The 22704-nt window shown below is 45.1% G+C and overlaps 1 protein-coding gene across 1 annotated transcript in view; it reads left to right on the top strand.

Moving 5' to 3' along the window:
• LOC115468178 (protocadherin-16-like) overlaps nt 1-20314 on the top strand; it is a gene marked incomplete at its 3' end in the record, with an annotated part of 53163 nt that extends 32849 nt beyond the window's left edge. Inside the window, exons 7-13 of the mRNA XM_030199715.1 lie at nt 8334-9177; nt 12881-13120; nt 15097-15222; nt 15621-15830; nt 18207-19070; nt 19521-19537; nt 20270-20314. Coding sequence (XP_030055575.1) covers nt 8334-9177; nt 12881-13120; nt 15097-15222; nt 15621-15830; nt 18207-19070; nt 19521-19537; nt 20270-20314 — 2346 coding nt within the window. The remainder of the gene's footprint in view (nt 1-8333; nt 9178-12880; nt 13121-15096; nt 15223-15620; nt 15831-18206; nt 19071-19520; nt 19538-20269) is intronic.
• Between the last annotated feature and the right edge of the window lie 2390 nt (nt 20315-22704).

Below are 22704 nucleotides of genomic sequence, written 5' to 3'. Positions count from 1 at the left end.
GTCAGCTGAAGGGAGTGGGTACTTCAGCAGAGGTTTAAAGCGTCATTAAAAAACAAGCTTAAAGCAGTTGAATTGGACTTGCAGCAGGGATGATACTCTGAGGAGTCTGAGTTCTTCTCCCCTTCTCTCCCCTCCCTTGGCCACTGCTGTTCTGTCCTTTAACTATGGATGAGAAATTGCTTCCTCAAGAGCTTCAGACTCACAGTGTTTGTTTCAGGTTACAATACCAGTTCGTGGAAACAGGTGGAAGTTTGCACCCACATTATGAGGGGCCCTGAGGGAGCTCATATCAGAGGCCGAGTGTTTAGACCAGCTAGGCCGAAGCACTAGCCTTTCCTGGTGCTCAGCTCACACCCCGGCCTAAGGTAATTTTCAGGTTGCATTTCTGAATGCAGGTCTTGACAAAGGAGGATAACTCTGAGGCATCTGAGTTTTCTTCCTATTCCCTCTCCCTCCTCCCATTTTTTTTTCTTAAAGACAAGTGGTGTGATTTGGAGAGGTTCTCAAGGACTGAACTTAAAAAAAATAAAATGAAAAGAAGCATAAGTTAAGCATGCTGGGTCCTTATCTCCCGCGCTCTCCTTCAGATAGACAAATGGGTAAGGTGAAAACCTGCACAGTTCCAGTTCTGTGCTGAGTTAATTTCAGCAGGTGATATCACATCCATGTCAGAGCTCCTCTCTCTTCCTCACTTCCACCCAGCTAGGGAAGCAAGAGTGGAAACAGCCTGCAGAACTGGCCCTCTTCCCTTCTACACAAGTGAAGCTTCCCAGAGTGCATTTAAGGCCAGATTAGGCTTGTGATGCATCGAAAATGTTCTGCAGCCTCAGAATAATTTAAAACAACTCTGGGTGTAGCTTCAGGTACTGGTTTTGGCTCTTCCCAGACCAAATCTGTGTGCCTGAATGGAAGGAACCACAGGTTGCCTTTAGCAATGTTAGCATTTCACTGATGGGGGAAAGAGAAGGAAGGGGGAGACAGTTCAGCAGACAGAGGGAGATTGGCTGGTCAGAAAGTGATAATGCCTCGAGGAGATTGTCTAGGAGAGAGGAGCCTGATCTCTGGGTAGCTCTTGAATGGGTCCTCAGAGATAGAAAGAGAGAAAACTGAAAGAAGATAAAGACCCTGGAGCTGATATTCAGACTGTGGGAGGGAGCCCAGCTCACTCCTGTGGTTGGCGGTCAGCTTGGACATTCAATGCAGGGCCATTTCTGGTGACCGACATTGAATATTCAGTTTATTTTTGGCCAGTATAAACTGGCAAAGTTGATATTCGGAGATAGCTGGTTAAGTTTAAACCAGGCAAAGATATTCCATTAGTTAAGCGTCCCAATGTGGCCACTTATAATAGCTGACTATGTGGTGAATATTCAGGGATAGCTGGCTATATCGTGCGATATAGCCTGTTATCCCCTAGCCGATAACTGGGAGTATTCACTGGGGGAGAGCCGGTTATGTTTCGTTGAATGTTGACGGATAGCTGGTTAAGTGCCATTTGACCGTCCCGGTGCCATTCCTGGCCGGTTAAGTGGTTTTCAATATCAAGGGGCCTATGTCTGTTCAGTCTGCCCATCCATGCCATCTACTATCCCTTCCTCTCCCTTAAACATCCCATGTGCGTGTCCCACGCTTTCTTGAACTCAGATCAGTCTTCATCTCCACCAGCTCTACCAGGAGGACGCATTCACCACCCTTTCCATAAAGCTGGAAATTGTCAGGCTGGAACCTTTGTTTAATTTTAGTTTGTCATATGTTGAATTGTTTTATTACATTACTAGTAAAAAAGGCCCGTTTCTGACACAAATGAAATGGGCGCTAGCAAGGTTTTCCTCGGCTCCCCTGCAGCCACCCATGTCCAGCGAACCTCCTCTCTCCCCTGCCCCCACCGCCACCCATGTCCAGCGACCCTCCTCTCTCCCCTGCAGCCACCCATGTCCAGCGACCCTCCTCTGGACATGGATCAGCTGTGAGGCATGTTTTTTTTTCCCCCGGGTTCTGAAGTTGACATCATAATGGCTATGGTGATGTCAGCCTGATCTACGGAGCCTAGCAGACCAACTCGGAAGTCAGAACGTTGGAGGTGAGAATTATTATATAGGATGAACGTAATTCTGTAACCCGTTCTGGGCACTGTTGGGAGGATGGGCTAAATTCTTATGTTATTCCTGAGTCTGTCACCTTTTGCCTTCAACCTGTGCCCCCTCATTCCAGAGCTTCCTTTCAATTTGAAATAGACTTATCACTTGTAATTCATGCCATGGAGGTTTCTAAAGGTCTTTACAGAGGGCGTTTGTTATGTTTTCCCTCTTCATCAAGCTTATTTGCTGAAGAAAAGTCAGCTTCAGACTGCCTCTGTGCCTCTCCTGGTGCTCCATGACACAGTCACATTCAGGAGTTTTAGCACATGCTCCTTCAGTTGCTTCCAGGGTTTTCTTCCTCTGGAAGGTTTTTAGGTTATTTAAGAAAGAACAACTCTCACTCTTAGTTACTCAGTCTTTGGAAACCTTGGATATTTCAACATCTTCTCAGCCCCCTTCTGTGCAGGGTGATTCCATCATGCGAGGGTCCACCAAAACCCTTTCCAATTCATAAGGCTATTTTGGATCTCATTACTGTGGAATGGGATTCCCCTGATGCAGGGCTAAGGTTAAATTGTATTCTCTGCTTCCAGCTGAACAAGAGAGATTTCTGCATTCAAATGTGAAACCTTTAGTCACTGCAGTCACTAAGAAGTCTAAGAGACTCCCTGCAGAGCTCAGCTCCCCAGCCCCAGCAAACTCACTGGCTCTCTCCCAGGTCTCAGTGGAGATCTCAGCTTAACTATTTGTTGAGTGAAAAAGTATTTCCTCCTAAAAGTATTTCCATGTAACTTCCTCAAGTGTCCCCTAGTCTTTGTACTTTTGGAATGAGTAAAAAAATCGACTTACTTCTACTCGTTCTACACCAATCAGGATTTTGTAGACCTCAATCATATCATCCATCTCTTTTCCAAGCTGAAGAGAGGAGTTCAATCTCCTTTATCATTTTGATTACTCTTCTTTGAACCTTTTCCGCTGTATCTCTTTTTGTGGTACGACGACCAGAACTGAACACAATACTCAAGGTGAGGTCGCACCATAGAGCGATACAAAGGCATTATAGTATTTTCAGTCTTATTCACCTTCCAAAAAGAGAACAGCAAGAACTCCTCTTGGGTTTGCTTCTGGTCCATATTTTCCCTACTCAGGTCACCTTAGTGAGAGGAGAAATGCATTTCTGTTTTTTATTTCTCATATTTCTCCCTGGATTATACATAGTTTTTCCTGCTCATTTTTTGATGTTCTGTGTTGGATTTGGAAAATGTGTGATCTTTCCCCCAATGTTCAGTTGAGAGCAGTCATCGTTTTTTTAAGTACTAATCACAGTTAACATAGAAACATAGAAAAATGTATGCAGATAAAGGCTATACGGCCCGTCCAGTTTGCCCATCCATGCCACTACTCTCCCTATCACTCCCTTAAGAGATCCTATGTACTTGTCCCAAGCTCTCTTGAATTCAGATACTGTTTTTGTCTCCACCAATTCCACCAGGAGACCAGTTCCATGAATTCACCACCCTTTCTGTGAAGAAGTATTTCCTCAGGTTACTTCTGAGTCTATCACCTTTCACCTTCATTCTATGCCTCCTCATTCCAGAGCTTTCTTTGGGCAGAAAGAGACTCACCTCTTGTACATTTATGCCACATAGGTATTTAAGTGTCTCTATCGTATCTCCCCTCTCCCATTTTTCTTGCAAAGTATACATATTGAGATCTTTGTCTGCCCCCATATACTTTATAACGAAGACATTGATTATTTCTGTAGCCGCCCTCTGGACCAACTTCATCCTGTTAGAAGGTGGAGTCTCCAGAATTGGCTCAATATTATAAATAAGGTCTTTTATACAAAGGCATCATCACCTCCTTTTTCCTACTGGTCATTCCTCTCCCTATGCATCCAAGCATCCGTCACATTTTCTACCTGTTTGGCCACCTTAAGATCATCACACTCAAGTCCTGCTCCTCTTTCATGCACAAAAGCTCTTCACCCCCTAAACTGTACTGTTCCCTTGGGTTTTTGCAGTCCAAATGCATGACCCTGTATTTTTTAGCATTAAATCTAAGCTGCCAAACTCCAGACCATTCCTCTATCTTTGCTAAGTCCTTCCTCTTGTTATCCACACCATCAGGGTGTCTACACTATTGCAGATTTTGGTATCATCTGCAAAGAGGCCAACCTTACCAGACAGCAATATTGCCTACAAAAATATTTTAAAAAATCAGTCCAAGAACCGAACCTTGTGACACACCACTGGTAACATTCTTGTCCTCAGAATGAGCTCCATTTACCACTACCCACTCAACCAGTTTCTAAACCAGTCAGTCATTTTAGGGCTCATACTGAGGACACTCAGTTTATTTATTAGTCGTATATGCAGAACTGTGTCAATGGCTTTGTTAAAATCTACATATACCACATCTAGTGTGTTCCCTCAATCCAACTCTCTGCTTACCCAGTCAAAGAAATTAATCAGATTTGTCTGACAAGACCTGCCTCTAGTGAATCCTTGTTGCCTCAGGTCCTGTAATCTATTGGATTCCAAAACTTTACTATTCTCTGTTTTAAAAGCTTTTCCATTAATTTACTTAACACAGAAGTCAGACTTACCATCCTGTAGTTCCCAACCTCTTCCTTGCTTGCATTTTGTGCAGAGGGACCACATCTGCTCTTCTCCGGACTCTGGGACCACTCCCTACTCTAGAGAAGCATTGAAAATGCCAGGCAGTGGAGCAGCTAGAACTTCACTAAGTTCCTTCAGTACCCTCAGTTGTATGCCATCCGGCCCAATTGCTTTGTCCACCTTTAGTTTAGTTTAATAAAAAAAGACAATGAAATCATGTATTCAACCCCAAGTTTACCTTTTCCCAAGTTTGAATGCAATTTGCAGTAGGTAAGATACAGCAGTAGTTTTCCTCCCCTCAGCAGATCCTCTCTCAGCACCTGTCCAGGACCCAAATGTTCAGTTCCAGGCCATGTCCGGGCACCAGCTTTGAACACTTGCGCATATGCAGCCATGAGCCAGCCGTCGACACTTGTGTGGGTCTTAGCCAATATTCAGCCAGGATCTAGGTGGGGGATCAAAGGGAGATTAGTTCCAGGGGGTGGATTGGGGGATTGGAGCATCCAGCCTGCAACTTCAGCTCCAGCCTGCAGCTTCAACTCCAGTCCTGCAACCTCTGCTCCTCTGTTCCAGCCTTCAGCCTCAGCTCCAGCCTACTGCTTCACCTTTGTCCGTGACTGTTACCTAACACTTGGGACTGCCTGAGTCACTACATATGGCTCCATTTCACATTCTCCTCCTAGTACTGTCCCTTCCCAATCTACTTCTCCACCCGAAGCCACTGTGCACTACAGTTATACATTGCCCTTTCGTTGATTTTATTACCTCACCATCTCTCTTGTCCTCTTCCTCCCTCCTTGCTTTCTGCCTTCAACATTTCATTCCTTCTATTGTACCTTCCCCATTCTATCTGAGTTCTTCTCGCCTTCGTCGCCACTTCTCTCCTACTCTCCTCCGCACTCTCTTACTCCTTCTTCTTCTCTCTGCTAGAGACATCAATCCCAATCCTGGTCCCTCTCACCACCCCTCATCCTATTTGTGCAGGTCGCACCGTGACCTCTCCAATCTCATCTCTATTCCTCTCCTCCCCCCTCTTCTCTGCCCTTCTCATGTGCTCCATGGAATGCCCGCTCCATCTGCAACAAACCTTCCTATATCCATGACCTTTTTATCTCTCGTAACCTCCACCTACTCGCCATAACAGAAACTTGGCTCTGCCCTGAAGACTCTGCTTCAGTCGCAGCCCTCTGCTATGGTGGTTATCTCTTCTCCCACACCCCTCGCCCTGCTGGCCGCGGTGGTGGTGTTGGACTATTACTCTCAACATCTTCCAAATTTCAATCTCTTCTGCCACCTCAGTCTCTCTGCTTTTCTTCTTTTGAAGTCCACTCCATCCGCCTATTCACTCCTTTGCCTCTTCGAATAGCAGTTATTTATCGTCCCCCTGATAAGTCCCTTTCATCCTTTCTCAGCGACTTTGACGCTTGGCTTTCCTTCTTTCATGATCCTTCCTCCCCCTCCCTCATCCTTGGCGACTTTAACAGCAGCAGTGAGAGTTGAACTGGGCACCTCTGAATGTCAAGACTGGTGCTGTAACCACTAGGCTACTCCTCCACTCCATGTTGAGTTTGAAAACCAAATTGTGATGGATGTAAACATGAAAGAGACTCAATATACTGAGGTAATTGCTTACTAGCAACAGTCTCTAGTGATTTAGGGCCCTGTTTACCCATATGTTCCTGTAGGCAACTTAGAGGGGCATAATCGAACGTCGCCGGCGAAATAGATTGCCAGCGATCTATTTTGGCGGCGGCGCAACAACTGGCCGGAACTGTATTATCGAAAAAGATGGCCATCCATCTTTTTTTTCGATAATACAGTTTAGCCCGGCCAAATGCCAGAGTTCGCCGGGTTTGAGATGGTTGCTTTTGTTTTTCAGCGATAATGGAAAAAAATGCCAGCGATCTCAAACCCGGAGAAATCCAAGGCATTTGGTCATGGGAGGAGCCAGCATTTGTAGTACACTGGTCCCCCTCACATGCCAGGACACCAACCCTAGGGGGCACTTCTAAAAAAATTTTTAAAATACACAAATAGCTCCCAGGTGCATAGCTCCCTTACCTTTGGTGCTGAGCCCCCCCAAATCCCCCCCAAACCCACTCGACACAACTCTACACCATTACCATAGCCCTTATTGGTGAAGGGAGGCATTTACATGTGGGTACAGTGGGTTTTGGGGGGGTGTTGGAGGGCTCAACACTTAGCACCACAAGTGTAACAGGTAGGGGGGGGGATGGACCTGGGTCTGCCTGCCTGAAGTGCACTGCACCCATTAAAAACTGCTCCAGGGAGTTGCATACTGCTGTCAGGGAGCTGGGTATGACATTTGAGGCAGGCATACAGGCTGGCAAAAAAAGGTTTTTATTTTTATTTTTTTAGTGTGGGAGGGGGTTGGTGACCACTGGGAGAGTACGGGGAGGTCATCCCCATTCCCTCTGGTGGTCATCTGGTGAGTTGAGGCACCTTTTTGAGGCTTGGTCGTGAAAATAAGAGGACCAAGTAAACCCGGCGAAATACTGATGAACGCCGCTTTTTTTTTTCCATTATCTGCGAAAGCCGGCCACCTGGTAGCCACACCCATGCCCGCCCATGTCCCACCTTTGCTACGCCGCCGACACGCCCCCTTGAACTTTCGCCGGCTCGGCGATGGGAAAGCGGCGATGGTGTCAAAAAAGCAGCTTTCAATTATACCGATTTTGCAGATTTTGAGAGATCACCGGCCATCTCCCGATTTATGTCGGAAGATCGCCGGCGATCACTTTCAAAATAAGCCTGTTAGCGTTTTGCACGCTAAAAACGCTAATGCGCCTTTAGCAAAAAGGGCCCTCAATGAGTGGAGGAATTCCTGCACTGGACCTAAAACTAGAAGTAGGAAATGTGTCTAAATCCTTTGACCCATCTCCAGAGGAAATTTACACGGAATTAAAAGACTATTAAAAAATTAACAAGCCAGGAAATTATATGAGACAGAGGCTGGGTTAACAGAAAAGAGGGACAATTATCCAGTACACAAGGAGCATTTGTGAGCTTGAGCAATAAAGAACTAACATCCTCAGCAGTAATGATACTAAAAATGCTCCAGACTTGATTAGCAGGAATATAACTAAGTGTGAAACATGATATTTTTCTGTTTCTCCTCTTTCCCTAGGATTATACAGAGTTTTTCCTGCTGAGTGTGATTTTCTGTCAGCTTTGGGAAATGCGCATCCCTGATCTCTTTGTATTTTGCACAGTACAGAAAGAATTTAGTTTCTGGTTCTGTTTCTCCTCTTTCCCCTAATGATTATTCAGTTTTCGGAAATGTACATCTCCGATATCTTTGCATTTTGCACAGTGCAGTGGGAAATGCATTTCTGCTTCATGTAGAGTCTGGTTTTCAGTTCAGTTGTCTGCATATTTCTGATTCTAGTTTTGAGCCCTTAGGGGGAACTTTCAAACAAAGCGCATATTTGTAAACCCTGCATGTCCCCCCACCCTCCCACGTGCTTCTTTCACCTGTGTCTCCTCCTTCCCTCTATCTTCCTGCTTGTCTGCCTGTTTATCTTATTCCTCTTTCCCCTCCTTTTCTCCTTATATATATATTTTTTTTTTACTCTGATTCAGTCACTTAAAGCTTTAATTTAACTTCCCTCAGGTGTTGCCGTCATCTCGAATGCTGCCCAAACTGGACCCCACATCTGTGACCCTGCACTCCATGGAGGGTGTGAAGCCGGGCTCTGTGATCGGTTGTGTGGCCTCTGCGGATGTAACTCTCCAGTCCAAGACACAGCTGACATACACTCTCATTGGGGGCAGTGACTCTAATGGCACCTTTGGAGTGGACAGTCACACTGGGAACATCTACTTGGCAGGAGAGCTAGATTATGAGGCCGGGTCTCATTATACACTGCAGGTCTGTGTGGAGGACGCATCCCGTGGCTATCTGATCAGTAATCTCATTGTGGTGGACATTCACGTTGAGGACTCTAATGAACATGCCCCCGAGTTCCCAGAGGATCCCGTCACCATTGTGGTGTCAGAAAACGCTGAAGTCGGCTCCTCCATTTTCACCTTCCAGGCATTAGATAAGGACGGTACAGGACCCAACAGTGAAATTCACTACAAAGTGCTCCAGCAGACCCCACCTCACACACACTTCAGCTTAGACCCCCGCACTGGTGCTCTGCGCGTGGCCAAGGTTTTGGACCGCGAGGTCATTTCTTCTTTTTTACTGGTAATCCAAGCCACAGACCAGGCGATGAACGTAACCCAACGCAAGTCCTCGGCAGTGACAGCCCGGGTCTTTGTCACAGATGAGAATGACAATGCCCCAGAGTTTCTCTCTCCCTCTTCAGTCAGCGTCATGGAGGACCAGCCTACAGGCTTTGTGGTTGTGTACATTGTTGCGCAGGACAAAGACCTGGGTGAGAATGGTAGAGTCAGCTACCAGCTCCAGGCTGGAAATTCTGGTGGCAAGTTCCAGCTGAATCCCAGCACAGGTAAGAAATCTGCAAAACCCAAAGAGAGGGGTTGCTGAGGCAGAGGTGAGCAGGCAGGATAGCATGAGGAAAGCTTCTGGATGGAAAGACTGCTAAGGGAGAAGCATTCTGCAGTTACAGGCTGCCCACAGCTGGCATTATGGCTGGCTTTTTTTGGCAGGGCTGACCCACCACCACATGTACTAGGCATCTGCCTAGGGCAGGATTAGTGACAGAACAGGAGAGCAGTTCTTCAACTACTCCTTTCCTTCCCTCCTGCCACTAACACTGTTGCCCTTCCTCTGCCAGAACCAGAGAGGCAAGAGGATTGAGCACAGACCCACATGCAAGCACTTTCTCCTCCCACTCCACCCCCACCAAGAGAAAGTCCTGTGTTGGAGGGAAGCAGGACCCAGCAGTGCTTGAGCATGGACCTGTGCCTCATGGTCCCACATTGGCTGGATACAGGGGGAGGAGAGATAAGATGCTGAATGAGTGGATGGTAGGGACGGAAAGGGGAGATGCTGAACTGGGATGCTGGACTGTAGTAGGGGGGTAGGGACAGGAAGGAGAGATGCTAGACTCTGGCAGGGGGTATGGATGGGAAGGGGAGAAGCTGAATTATGCCAGGGGGTAGGGATACATAGTAACATAGTAGATGATGGCAGAAAAAGACCTGCATGGTCCATCCAGTCTGCCCAACAAGACAAACTCATATGTGTATACCTTACCTTGATTTGTGCCTGCCTTATTCAGGGCACAGACCGTACAAGTCTGCCCAGCAGTACTTCCCGCCTCCCAACCACCAGTCCCGCCTTCCATCACCGGCTCTGGCACAGACCATATAAGTCTGCCCTCCATTATCCTCGCCTCCCAACCACCAACCCCTCTTCCCCCCACCTGCTCCACCACCCATTTTCAGCTAAGCTTCTTAGGATCCATTCCTTCTGCACAGGATTCCTTTATGCATATCCCACACATGTTTGAATTCCGTTACCGTTTTCATCTCCACCACCTCCCGCGGGAGGTGAGAAGGATGAGAAGGGCAGATGTTGGACTGTGGATTAGGGGTAGGAAAGGGGCATTGGGAGAAGCTGGACTACGGGGGTAGGGTGGTATAGGGTGCTGGTTTGCAAGGGTTGGGGTGATAGGATGCCCCTGGGGTTGGGGGAGGAGCATGGCTGAAGGTTTTCCTCGGGTGTTGGGTACCCTTGGTCCAGCCATACTTTTTTTTTTTTTTACATATTTATGGGAGTTGGTAGGCTCAGAGATTGTTTAATAATTCCAGGTTTTAATTTATTTCCTTGCACTGCAATTTCAAATTTATGTTTCTGTGTTTATTAAAAGCTTGATAAATGCCCAATTAGAATGCTTTCTGAGCATTTTACGAAGTCAAATAAAATCAAAAGTTATAAAAGAAATATAATATATAATAGGAAAGAAAATATATCATTTCAATGGACTGGCATGGGCTGTTTGTATTTTCTTATAACAGATACTATAAAACAAAACTATAGAATTCAATATAATAGAATAAATACAAATATCGATATAGATAGATAACCAGCCTTGACCTTACCCCATCTTATAGAAATTGATGATTTCTTAGGGAGTCTCAGATTAATCAAAGGCATCTTCAAATAAAAATATTTTTAGTTTCTTTTCAAAAATCACCAGTGATTGTTCTAATCTCAGAGATGCAGGAAGAGCATTCCAAAAGGATGGATCCGAAATACCAATTTTTTTATTTTTCTCTAATAGTGTCCAGCATAATGATCCTAGAGGATGGTAGAAATAAGCGATTCTGTTGAATAGAACATAAAGTTGTAGACGGAACAGAAGGGTTATGTAAAGTGCTAGGTATTCAGATATGAATGAAAGACCTTAAAAACCATAAAAACAGCCTTAAAGGTTGTCCTGTAAAGAACAGGGGAGACATGAGGTCACGGTTTCATCATCATTTATTAGTCTGACTCTCTGACTCGCTTAACGTCTGAAGCTCTAATGCCATTAAATAAGACTTTGCAGTAATCCAGGTGACTGATCATGAAAGCGTGAACTAAAATTCTTAATGCTGTCAGTATAAACAGCTGCCGTTCTGAACAAAGTAGCGTCGTACGGTTAATGAGGTCAATTCCATAGAGGTCCCTCGAATTTTAACAGAGAAAAGTGAGTGGGGATCCAGCAAGAACAATGGGTGACATCAAGGTTTGTGTACTTGACCATTTCCTTATTTTTGTTTCCCTTACTTGGCCTATGGAATTGAAAGAGGACCTTTATTATAAGTAAGCAGAGAAGTGGGCTGGGGGAGGGGCAGGGTAGACCAGGAAGGAAAATAGGGAAATGGGTAAGAGGAGAAGCTGAGCTAGAGTGCAGAAGGATTTTGAAACAATAATAAGGATTTGTCCATATATGGAAGACTGACCTTTAGCAGTAATATCGCGAGACTACAACTACAGCTCGCAACAGCCATTTTAACACATGGAGCCGCTAGAGGTAGGAGCAAGGTGGGATCACTCCTAGCCAGGATTCCCCCACTGGACCCTGAAGGAGGGGGGCTGATATCGGAATGAACCAGACGAGGGTGACCGATCTCAGGGGGAGGGTTCAGGAGGGAGGGGGGAGGGCATCCAACAATGTCTGATGCTACCCACATTCAGTTTTGGCAGCAGCGTAGCTAAGTGGCTTCTTTTTATTTGGTCCTTTTTGGCGCATAGCTGTGTCGGCACAGACACTCGCAAACTGCCAGCTCCTTCCAGACTCTCCCCATCTTCAGCCCACAGTGTAAATGACTGCTAGTCCCAATATCCCACAGCACTGACTGGTTAAATTCTGCTGCTGAATAACAGAGCATGATTTAAGCAGGCACGAGCCTCTGCTCACCGCTTAAATCAAGCTGTGAATTTTTACTACTACTACTATTTAGCATTTCTATAGCGCTACAAAGCGTACGCAGCACTGCACAAACATAGTCTACCATAGTAAGGTTCATAGTCTACCTTACCAAAATAATTCAAAAGGCAGCTTGCAATAGTATTAGTACTTCAGGTACAGTAAGTCCCTGCTACAGCGAGCTTACAAACTTAGAGTGGAGTGGAGGACTGGTCTTGCAATCCAGAGGTGGCTGGTTCAAATCCCACTGCTGCTCCCTGTGGGTCTGCAGTCAGTGGCAAACCCAGAAATTCAGTGCAGGCCGTATCTGGCAACCAGCATTGAATTTCCAGGGTTGTTTTTGACTGCTAAGAACATAGCCAGCTAAGCCAATAATCATCAGCTGACCAGCTAAGTTATAACAGCCAAAAGATAGACCTGCTATTTATGCCTGTATATCTGGCCGCTAAATTTAGCCAGTCAGCCAATGAATATTGGCATGATATAGCCAGTGACCGGGCCAGGTATCTTGTGATGAGTATTAGTGTTAAGCAGCTTAAGGCTATTTAACTGGCCAGGAGCCGTTCCTGGACATTTAAATAGCTCTCAATATTGGGCGTAAAGTGACTTTCCCCAATTTATTAATGCCACATTCGAATCATGGTATCTCCAATTCTTAGTACCTTACTGTGAGCACCAATTGGCTCAATCTCTCGATGAAATGGGGATGGAGGAAGACAGAGTTCTGTCTTCATAGTTTGGATCTGGGATGCCAAGATACTATGTCTGCTTCTATGAGTGGAGTATATGTCTGGAAGGGTAACTTCCGTCTTTCTGATGTTGTCTGTTAAAGGTTCATTGGCTATTGTGAAACCACTTAACCGAGAGGAAAAGGAACAGTATAATCTCACTGTGGTAGCCTCAGACCACGGCTTTCCACGCCGGACATCCACACAGTCCCTCTCCATCCTAGTCATTGATGTAAATGATGAAGCACCAGCCTTTGAAAGAGCTGAGTATGAAATCACAATATTGGAGAACCAAGAACCTGGAGTCACTGTGCTACAGCTTTCAGCAACAGACAAGGATCTGGGTAAGCTGGGTGGGTTTTTTTTTAATAAGGGTAATATTCTGAATAAGATGGATGGGGGGGATTTGGATTAGAATCACATGTTCTGGGTAAACTAGGTGGGGGGGGTTGGATAAAAGTCACGTTGTTTGGTTAAGCTGGTTGGGGGGTTTGGATAAGGGTCACATTCTGGGTAAGATGGATGGGGGGATTTGGATTAGAATCACATGTTCTGGGTAAACTAGGTGGGGGGTTTGGATAAGGGTCACATGTTCTGGCTAAGCTGGGTGGGGGGTTCTGATAAAGGTCACGTTGTTTGGATAAGCTGGTTGGGGGGTTTGGATAAGGGTCACATTCTGGGTAAGATGGTTGGGGGGTTTGGATAAGGGTCACATTCTGGGTAAGATGGATGGGGGGGTTTGGATTAGAATCACATGTTCTTGATAAGCTGGGTGGAGGGTTCTGATAAAGGTCACGTTTGGATAAGCTGGTTGGAGGGTTTGGATAAGGGTCACATTCTGGGTTAGATGGTTGTGGGGTTTGGATAAGGGTCACATTCTGGGTTAGATGGTTGTGGGGTTTGGATAAGGGTCACATTCTGGGTAAGCTGGTTGGGGGGTTTGGATAAGGGTCACATTCTGGGTAAGATGGATGGGGGGATTTGGATTAGAATCACATGTTCTTGATAAGCTGGGGGGGGGTGATTGGATAAGGATCACATTCTGGGTAAGATGGTTGGAGGGTTTGGATAAGGGTCACATTCTGGGTAAGATGGATGGGGGGTTTGGATTAGAATCACATGTTCTTGATAAGCTGGGTGGGGAGTTTGGATAAGGGTCACATTGTTTGGATAAGCTGGTTGGGGGGTTTGGATAAGGGTCACATTCTGGGTAAGATGGTTGGGGGGTTTGGATAAAGGTCACGTTGTTTGGATAAGCTGGTTGGGGGGTTTGGATAAGCTGGTTGGGGGGTTTGGATAAGGGTCACATTCTGGGTAAGATGATTGGGGGGTTTGGATAAAGGTCACGTTGTTTGGATAGGTTGGTTGGAGGGTTTGGATAAGGGTAACATTGTGGGTAAGATGGTTGGGGGGTTTGGATAAGGGTCACATTCTGGGTAAGATGGATGGGGGGATTTGGATTAGACTCACATGTTCTGGGTAAACTAGGTGGGGGGTTTGGATAAGGGTCACATGTTCTGGCTAAGCTGGGTGGGGGGTTCTGATAAAGGTCACGTTGTTTGGATAAGCTGGTTGGAGGGTTTGGATAAGGGTCACATTCTGGGTTAGATGGTTGTGGGGTTTGGATAAGGGTCACATTCTGGGTAAGCTGGTTGGGGGGTTTGGATAAGGGTCACATTCTGGGTAAGATGGATGGGGGGATTTGGATTAGAATCACATGTTCTTGATAAGCTGGGGGGGGGGGGATTGGATAAGGATCACATTCTGGGTAAGATGGTTGGAGGGTTTGGATAAGGGTCACATTCTGGGTAAGATGGATGGGGGGTTTGGATTAGAATCACATGTTCTTGATAAGCTGGGTGGGGAGTTTGAATAAGGGTCACATTGTTTGGATAAGCTGGTTGGGGGGTTTGGATAAGGGTCACATTCTGGGTAAGATGATTGGGGGGTTTGGATAAAGGTCACGTTGTTTGGATAGGTTGGTTGGAGGGTTTGGATAAGGGTCACATTGTGGGTAAGATGGTTGGGGGGTTTGGATAAGGGTCATGTTCTGGGTAAGATGGATGGGGGGATTTGGATTAGAATCACATGTTCTTGATAAGCTGGGTGGGGGGTTTGGATAAGGATCATGTTCTCTGTGTGAGTGTTGGTAGGTGCTGGTGTTTGTAATGGAGCCAGCAGATTTTTACGAACCTTTCTTTAATACTGTTATCCTGTGGTGTATCCTTTCTGCATTTGAGACTCTTGTCACACGTCTTTCTTGCTGATTCTCACACTGCGCTTTTGAGTTTGTCTTGTTTTTATTTTCTCTTCTGCACAGGCTCTAATGGAAGGGTTACCTATGGTTTGGTTACTAAGGACGTATTCTCAATTGATCCAGACTCAGGCCTTTTAACTGCGACACAGTCGCTGGACAGAGAAGTTAAAGACCAGTTCACATTAACAGGTGAGATCTTGTCATTTCAGATGATTCCCAAGGCTTGAATATGCTGCCATTAACTTTTATTCAGCTACCTGAGGGTCCTTCTCTGTTTTATGTGGAGGAGGAGCCTAATGGTTAGTGCAGCAGCCTGAGAGCCAGGGGAAGTGGGTTCAATTCCCACTGCAGCTCCTTGTGACTCTGGATAAATCACTTAACCCTCTATTGCTCCAGGTACAAGCAAGTATCTGTATACTGTGTAAACCGCTTTGATTGTAACCACGAAAAGGTGGTATATCAAATCCCATTCCCCCCCCCCCCCTTCATGCACACACAAGGGTCATCCCCAGGGCTCTCTCCAGGTTCTAAGCCCAGCCCCAGCTGACCCAAGTTGGGGTGACTTTCTCATTTTCTTTTCATTGCAGTATATGCCAGGGATGGGGGTGTACCTCCACTCTTTTCAAGGGCTACTCTGCGAATTACTGTGGGTGATGAGAATGACAATGATCCAGCCTTTGAAAGGGAATCAACATACCTGGAGGTACCAGAGAACCAGAGCCATGTGGTACTGTGTAAACTGAGGGCCACAGACCCGGATGCCGGAGAGAATGGTCAAGTGGAATATCACATCATCGGTAAGGGACCCATCAGCACAGTTTTACCATGTTGAACGGTCAGGTTTTCAGTCTCTCGTTGCAAGCCACAAGATTTTTTTTTAAAACTCATGTTTATTAATGTAGAGCAATATAACAGGACATAAGTGGTATATGTAAAATTCCAGTACGTAACTAAACAAGTCTTCACTCTTACATTTTTCAATTTTTACAATTTTCTCCCCTTCCCAACACCCCCCCCCTCCCCACTCTAACTTTCCCCATTACTACTACTACTACTACTACTACTATTTAGCATTTCTATAGCGCTACAAGGCTTACGCAGCGCTGCACAAACATAGAAGAAAGACAGTCCCTGCTCAAAGAGCTTACAATCTAATAGACAAAAAATAAATAAAGTAAGCAAATCAAATCAATTAATGTGAACGAGAAGGAAGAGAGGAGGGTAGGTGGAGGCGAGTGGTTACGAGTCAAAAGCAATGTTAAAGAGGTGGGCTTTCAGTCTAGATTTAAAGGTGGCCAAGGATGGGGCAAGACGTAGGGGCTCAGGAAGTTTATTCCAGGCGTACGGTGCAGCGAGACAGAAGGCGCAAAGTCTGGAGTTGGCAGTAGTGGAGAAGGGAACAGATAAGAAGGATTTATCCATGGAGCGGAGTGCACGGGAAGGGGTGTAAGGAAGGAGTTCAAAATTCTGCTTCGGGCTACTGAAGTCAGCGTATCCCAAAAAAGCCACAAGATTTTTAAGAATGATAATATAACAGTAATGCCTTGCCAGTTTCAGTTCATCTTACACAGGTCTGATCCGTGATTAGAAACTCCCATGTTCCTGGTTCCTTCACATACAACTTACTAACAAACCTTTTTATGGTTCAATATTTTTATTGACTTTAAATTACAATACAGAAACAGCACTGAATATCTGGGGATAATTTAGCTAGCGGAGATCAGCGTTTTAAAAATCCCTGACTGACGCGGGCTGAATATCCGGAGGATAGAATTTTGTTTGGAGAATTATTGACTGTAATGTATAATAGTGAGATAGTAATGATACTGTTAATTAAAGTGTGGTTCAGTTGTGATATTCTGTTGGATATCATTCTTGAATTATTGTCTCAGTCTGATCTCACAGCTGTTTTTAAGGATTGTAAAACCTATATTTTGAAGGTAACAGGCTGTATCAGCTATTCTTGTATTTACCCATGCTCAGCAAAGAATAGTCACTTTATATAGCACTGCATACAAATCACAGAAATGTCGCCCTGAACTCAAATAGTAATAACCCTATATGCAAATATTCTGCCAGACTCCAGAACAGTGTTTCTAAAGCACTAAAGAACATTTCACCCAGTCCATGGAGCAGGAAGGAGAACCTGCAAATACAGCACTTCTACACTACAATTTTTTTTTTTGTTGTTGTTCTGAATCTGTCGCATCACTGCTACCTTGTGGGCTGGTTAAAATAAAGCTGACAGAGACTCCTCCTAACCTTCTGACCATCACACCATGACGGTAAACTCAGCAGGACTGAGTAGAACCCGAGCCAGCATCAGCATGGTTCCACTCTCAGTTTCCACCACTCATGTGGGGAGAATAAACAAAGAGCAGGGAAGGGGTTATTATTATTTGCTGAGCAAGGTCTCCTCCAGGCTTATTTCCCCTCTTTTCGCTGAATGGGCTTCTGGATTAGACAGCATAGTGGTTCTTCTTTGTTCTGCTCTGTGCCTGGTCTTCTTCATGCTCCCTCCCCCCCCCCCCCCCCCCCCCCCCCCCCCCAGGGATATGCTGAAGCAGAAAGCAGAGAACTGGTCTCTACTGCCTGATCTGATAATATGGAGACTAGCCAGCAATCAAGAGAGGAGACTGAGACCTGTGTGCACCTGCTATGCAAGACTCTGGGCAGTTACTTCTTTTGCTCATAGGTCTCTGCAGGGAGGATATTATTACAGGATCTTTAGAGAGGGACAGTATGGTGGTGGGATTGTCCACAGAGGAGGTGGGTAAAAAATACTCCAGGGAAGGAGACCATTCAGAGATGGATTGGTAGGGAAGCCGTCGGTTATAGCTGTATAGCGTAGTAAACGGTGTGGAAGCAATGAAAGGATAAATGCATTGGTGTGGTGTTCAGAGGAAGAGAAAGGAGCTATAGAGGGGGACAGTGCAATGGGGTATCTGAACCTGTAGTGGGGTGAGGGTGCTGCAGAGAGGGAAAAACATTGATGGGCTGATTGGGAAGATGAGTAGGCTGAAATGAATACTTTTGCTTATTGTGTATCTCATATTCACAGAGATGGATGACTGTGAGCTTTCGGGATGCTATCTTTCATCAACTTTCTCCTCTAGCCTGGAGGAGTTATGATGCACCTTATTAGAAATGTTCTCTCTAATTTTGTCTTTCAGATGGTGACCCCAGTCAAGATTTTAGTCTTGATTCCAGTTCTGGAATCCTCACTACTGTCAGGAGCTTGGATCGGGAGTCTGTGTCAATGTATTCTATCATTGTGGTGGCCAAAGACCATGGAAATCCTGAACGCAGTGCTACCATGTCCCTCAGCATCCAAGTCCTGGACATCAATGACAATGTCCCTGTCTTTTCTGAGACATCATTCACAGTGGAAGTGCCTGAGGATTTGCCACTAGGATACCTGGTCCTACAGCTAACTGCTATTGACCTGGATGAAGGTCCTAATGCAGACATCTCATACTATCTGGGCAATGAGTCTTTAGGAATGTTCCATATTGATCCCAAAAATGGACGAATCACATCTGCCATGGGCCTGGACCGTGAGAAACGCTCAACATACAACTTCCTAGCCAAAGCCATAGATTCAGCCCCCTCGGACCCTAAAAGTGCTACTGCTCTTATCACAGTGATCGTGCAAGATGTCAATGATAATGCCCCCTTCTTCATTCAGAGTCCCCTCTTCATTAATGTGTCCCGACACACCCCCATGAAACCTGTAGTGGCCACCATGAGAGCTGAAGATAAGGATGCTGGGGCCAATGCCTCCATACTGTATCGCTTGTCTACACGGACCCCAGGATTCACAATCAACTCATACACAGGGGAGATCCAGGTGACCTCACCGCTGGCCTCCATGAGTCAGCGAGAGCGTACGCTTTTTGTTGTGGCTACAGACTTGGGCAAACCAGCACTTTCAGCCACAGGAGTGGTGGTGATCTACCTTCAAGAAGAAACATATCAGGGGGTGCGCTTCCCCCGTAGCACGAAGGATGCAGCTATACCAGAGAATGCGTCCCCAGGTAAGAGAAGTGCCTATAGCTGTCACAATCATTTTGAAGACCTGAAGCAAATGTTCAAAATCCTGACCAATTCATGATTTGGCAATTTCTTAGGTCAATGATATCTCATAGTGGGGATTCTCAGTGATATTTCATAGTTGTTATGCCCACCGCTGGCAATTCATGATTGTCAGCACATAAGGGGGATTTTAAATACTTGGATAGATGAGCAGGTTCAAAAGGCTTTATTAACAGAGCTATGACAGCAAATAAAATAACAGGACAGAGTCTTAGCTTCGCATAATTGGATTTAGCTTAGATATTCTCGCAAGATACATTCGGGTGCAGTAGGTATTTTCTTGTCCCCAGAAGATTTAAAATCTAAGTTTATACCCGAGGCAATGGAAGATTAAGGGTAAGGGAAATGCATTTGATATGCCACTTTTACGTTCACATATAATTATATACAAGTTCATTCTCGGTCCCTAGTGAGCTCACAATCTAAGTTTTTGTACCTGGGGTAATGGAGGGTTAAGGGATGGCGCAAGGGAGGCTCAGGATCACAAGGAGCCACAGAGGGAATCAAACTTGGTCCCCTAGATCTTAGGCTGCTGCACTAACCATTAGGCTACTTCTCCTACGTAAGTACATAAGTACTTATGGTCCAAAGGTCCATCAAGCCCAGTATCCTGTTTCCAATAATAGCCAATCCAGGGTACAAGTACCTGGCAGGATCCTAAAACAGTACAATACATTTTATGCTGCTTATCCTAGAAATAAACAGTGGATTTTCCCCTTGTCCATTTTAATAATATCTTATGGACTTTTCTTTTAGGTATCTATCCAAACCTTTTTTAAACCCAGCTTTATGTTAATATTTATATGTGGAGGGGCATAATCGAACGGGGCACCCAAGTTTTCCTGAGGGCATCCTCACAGGACGTCCCCGCGTTCGGGGAAACCCATATTATTGAAACAAGATGGGCAGCCATCTTTCGTTTCGATAATATGGATCAGGCGACCCTCAGGGGGAGGAATGCTGGCTTCGGCCTAACCCCTGGTAAGCCTTTTCCTCAGCTGAGAGGTGTCCAGCTCTACTGTTGCAGGAATGGATGCATGAATTTGTGATACTTCAGGAGTCAGACAGCACACACCAGAATGAGAAAGTAATCTTCTTTATTTGCCAGCAAACAAAGCAGGACATCAGTTCTAGCTCTCTTCTCTCTTTGTGTCTTTCTCTCAGCTCTCTGTGTCTTTGTCTCAGCTGCTTCTCTTCTTATGCTGTCTTCTCCTTCTTCTGTCTGTTCCTTCTGTCCTTCTCTTTCTTCTGAGCTCCTTCTGACGTAAACTGCTTCTGCTCCTACTTAAATACTGTTCTATCCCCCTCCTAGCCTTGCCCCCCCTTACTCTCCAATTGGTTAAGGAATTGATTGGCTACCTTACCTCAACCAATCATTACTTTTGAAATATCAGTTACATAGGTTTGGTATTCCTCAAACTGACCTGTGACCTGGGGCCCCTTACACCAGACATTTGGGCTCCAGTCTCTTACATTTCTCATTATGATTGATTTCTCATCTATAGCTTAACCTGGGTTCACTTAGAGGATAATGGATATTCTTACATTTATTATTCTCATATTCCTAGTACTAACTGCTAACTAAACTCTGGCATTCATTAAAGGGGTCAAGGGCCAATCTTACTTAATAGCATACATATCAGGTTATCACTTTCAAGACCATTTCTACATTTTACCTATAATTAATCAAGGAGAAGAGAGCTGACTAGTCCTGACCTCTTCACCTATCAGCTTATACATTGAACCAGCCAGAACTATGGCTAAGTCAAACCACATGTTGATCTCCTCAACTGCAGTCTTAAACAGCAGACAAAGGATCATTTTAAAAGTAACACAGAGTTGAACAAACATCCTACATAGAAATTATAGAGAATAAAACATATTCTAAAATACACAGAATCAGTATTCCTTATAAGCAAGAACTTCTAAATTCTAATCTATTTATATCTAGGATTATTTAGAATCTAACTATTTCCTTCTAAGCATTGTTCTATTTAATCCTAAACAAACTGCCTGCTTACAAAACTATTCAGTATGCCTAATAATGTACAGATGTTAAACTAGCTTTCATCATTCACCAGGGTGAAAGAAATTCCTGTCTCTGACCTTTCTAACCCAGCCCGGCAAACGCTAGAGTTCAATATAATCTGAACCATCTGGCGGCATACCTTCACTTGCTAGCAGAACTGAGAATTTAAACTTCAAGCTTTTAATATCATTTCTTATGTATATAATTTCTCAGAGTTAACACTTTCTTTGCCTATGGCTGCCTCATTCCCCCCTTTGAGACTAAAATCAGCTTATGCAGAGATAAGTCTCACAACTCAAACTCTGGAGATTATAGTGATCCTAACTAGGAATAGACTTATGAACCACCATTACCCTACTTGTTAAGGTCCGACGGCATACTGCCGAAGCACATGAGGCCAGGAAACAAAACAACAACCCTGCTAAAACTAAGACTATTAGGGAAATGAACAAGGGACGTATCCAGGAGGTCAATGACCACCACCAGGAGGTAAGGTCTAATCCTCCTCGGTAATCCTCCACATTAAGGCTGGCCAACTGTAGGACTTTATCCATGGCATGCCTAACTACATGCGTCCTATTTATGACAATAGTACAGCACTCTGAAGAATTTAGCACTGTGCAGAGGCCACCCTGAGCTGCAAAGAGATAGTCAAGGCCCATACGATTATACCTAGAAACTATACTTAATTCATTAATTTGATCCTGCAATGCATTGACTACCACGTTCAGCTCATGAACTAAAACATGGAGTAGGGATTGAAGTCTCCGGGTAGCCATACCTAGTTCAGTAATACCCGCTACCGGGCCTCCAATTGGAATCCAGGCCGTGGCAGAAAGGGCTACAAGTCTCTTTTTAGTCAGAGGATAAGTAGAATTAATATACTGGAGGGCTAATTCAATCGCCTCATCCTCTGTGGCAACGGAGGAGGGTAAGGACAAAGCCTCTCGCTTAGAGCGGTGCGGGGATAGTGGCTTGAGAGGAATAACTTTAGGAAAATAATTCAAGGTTACCAATACACAAAAATCATATGTGGAGGGAAGAATCATGTGGAGGACATTATCACAGAGCCAGTAATGACCAAGGAGAGGGTGAGGAAAGTTCCCAATAAATGTTGGCTCAGGCTGGACAGGGTACTTAGGGTGCCCATAATGCGAGCCCCTATCCCAGGGGGAACGAAGACGAAATGGAGACTTTGCACACCATAGGCGCCAATCCCCAATTGTGACAGGCTGCTCATTTGTTAGTAACTCTTCATACCCCGGGGACTTATGAAAGTAGAAAATAAGCTTGGACACTATAGTCTTCTCAGTGGTACGCTTAGGAGCCAGATAATCACCTGGGTCATAATCTACAGGTATGGTAGCAGGGCACATAGGAGTACCTGGAGAAACTACCCACACAGATTCTCCTTTTTCTGGGAGAACATTAGTATAGTTACAGGGAATGGGAAGAACAGTTGAGATGCTTCTTGTTAAACAAAACACTCCAGAAGCTGGATAGGGAGACGTAAAAACTGGCCTTAGAGAAGAGTCAGAGGGGGAAGT

This window comes from Microcaecilia unicolor, chromosome 4 (assembly GCF_901765095.1).
Source record: "Microcaecilia unicolor chromosome 4, aMicUni1.1, whole genome shotgun sequence".
NCBI classification, from domain to species: Eukaryota; Metazoa; Chordata; class Amphibia; order Gymnophiona; family Siphonopidae; genus Microcaecilia; species Microcaecilia unicolor.
Note: the sequence above shows the minus strand (reverse complement) of the source record. Positions and strands in the feature narration are given on the sequence as shown.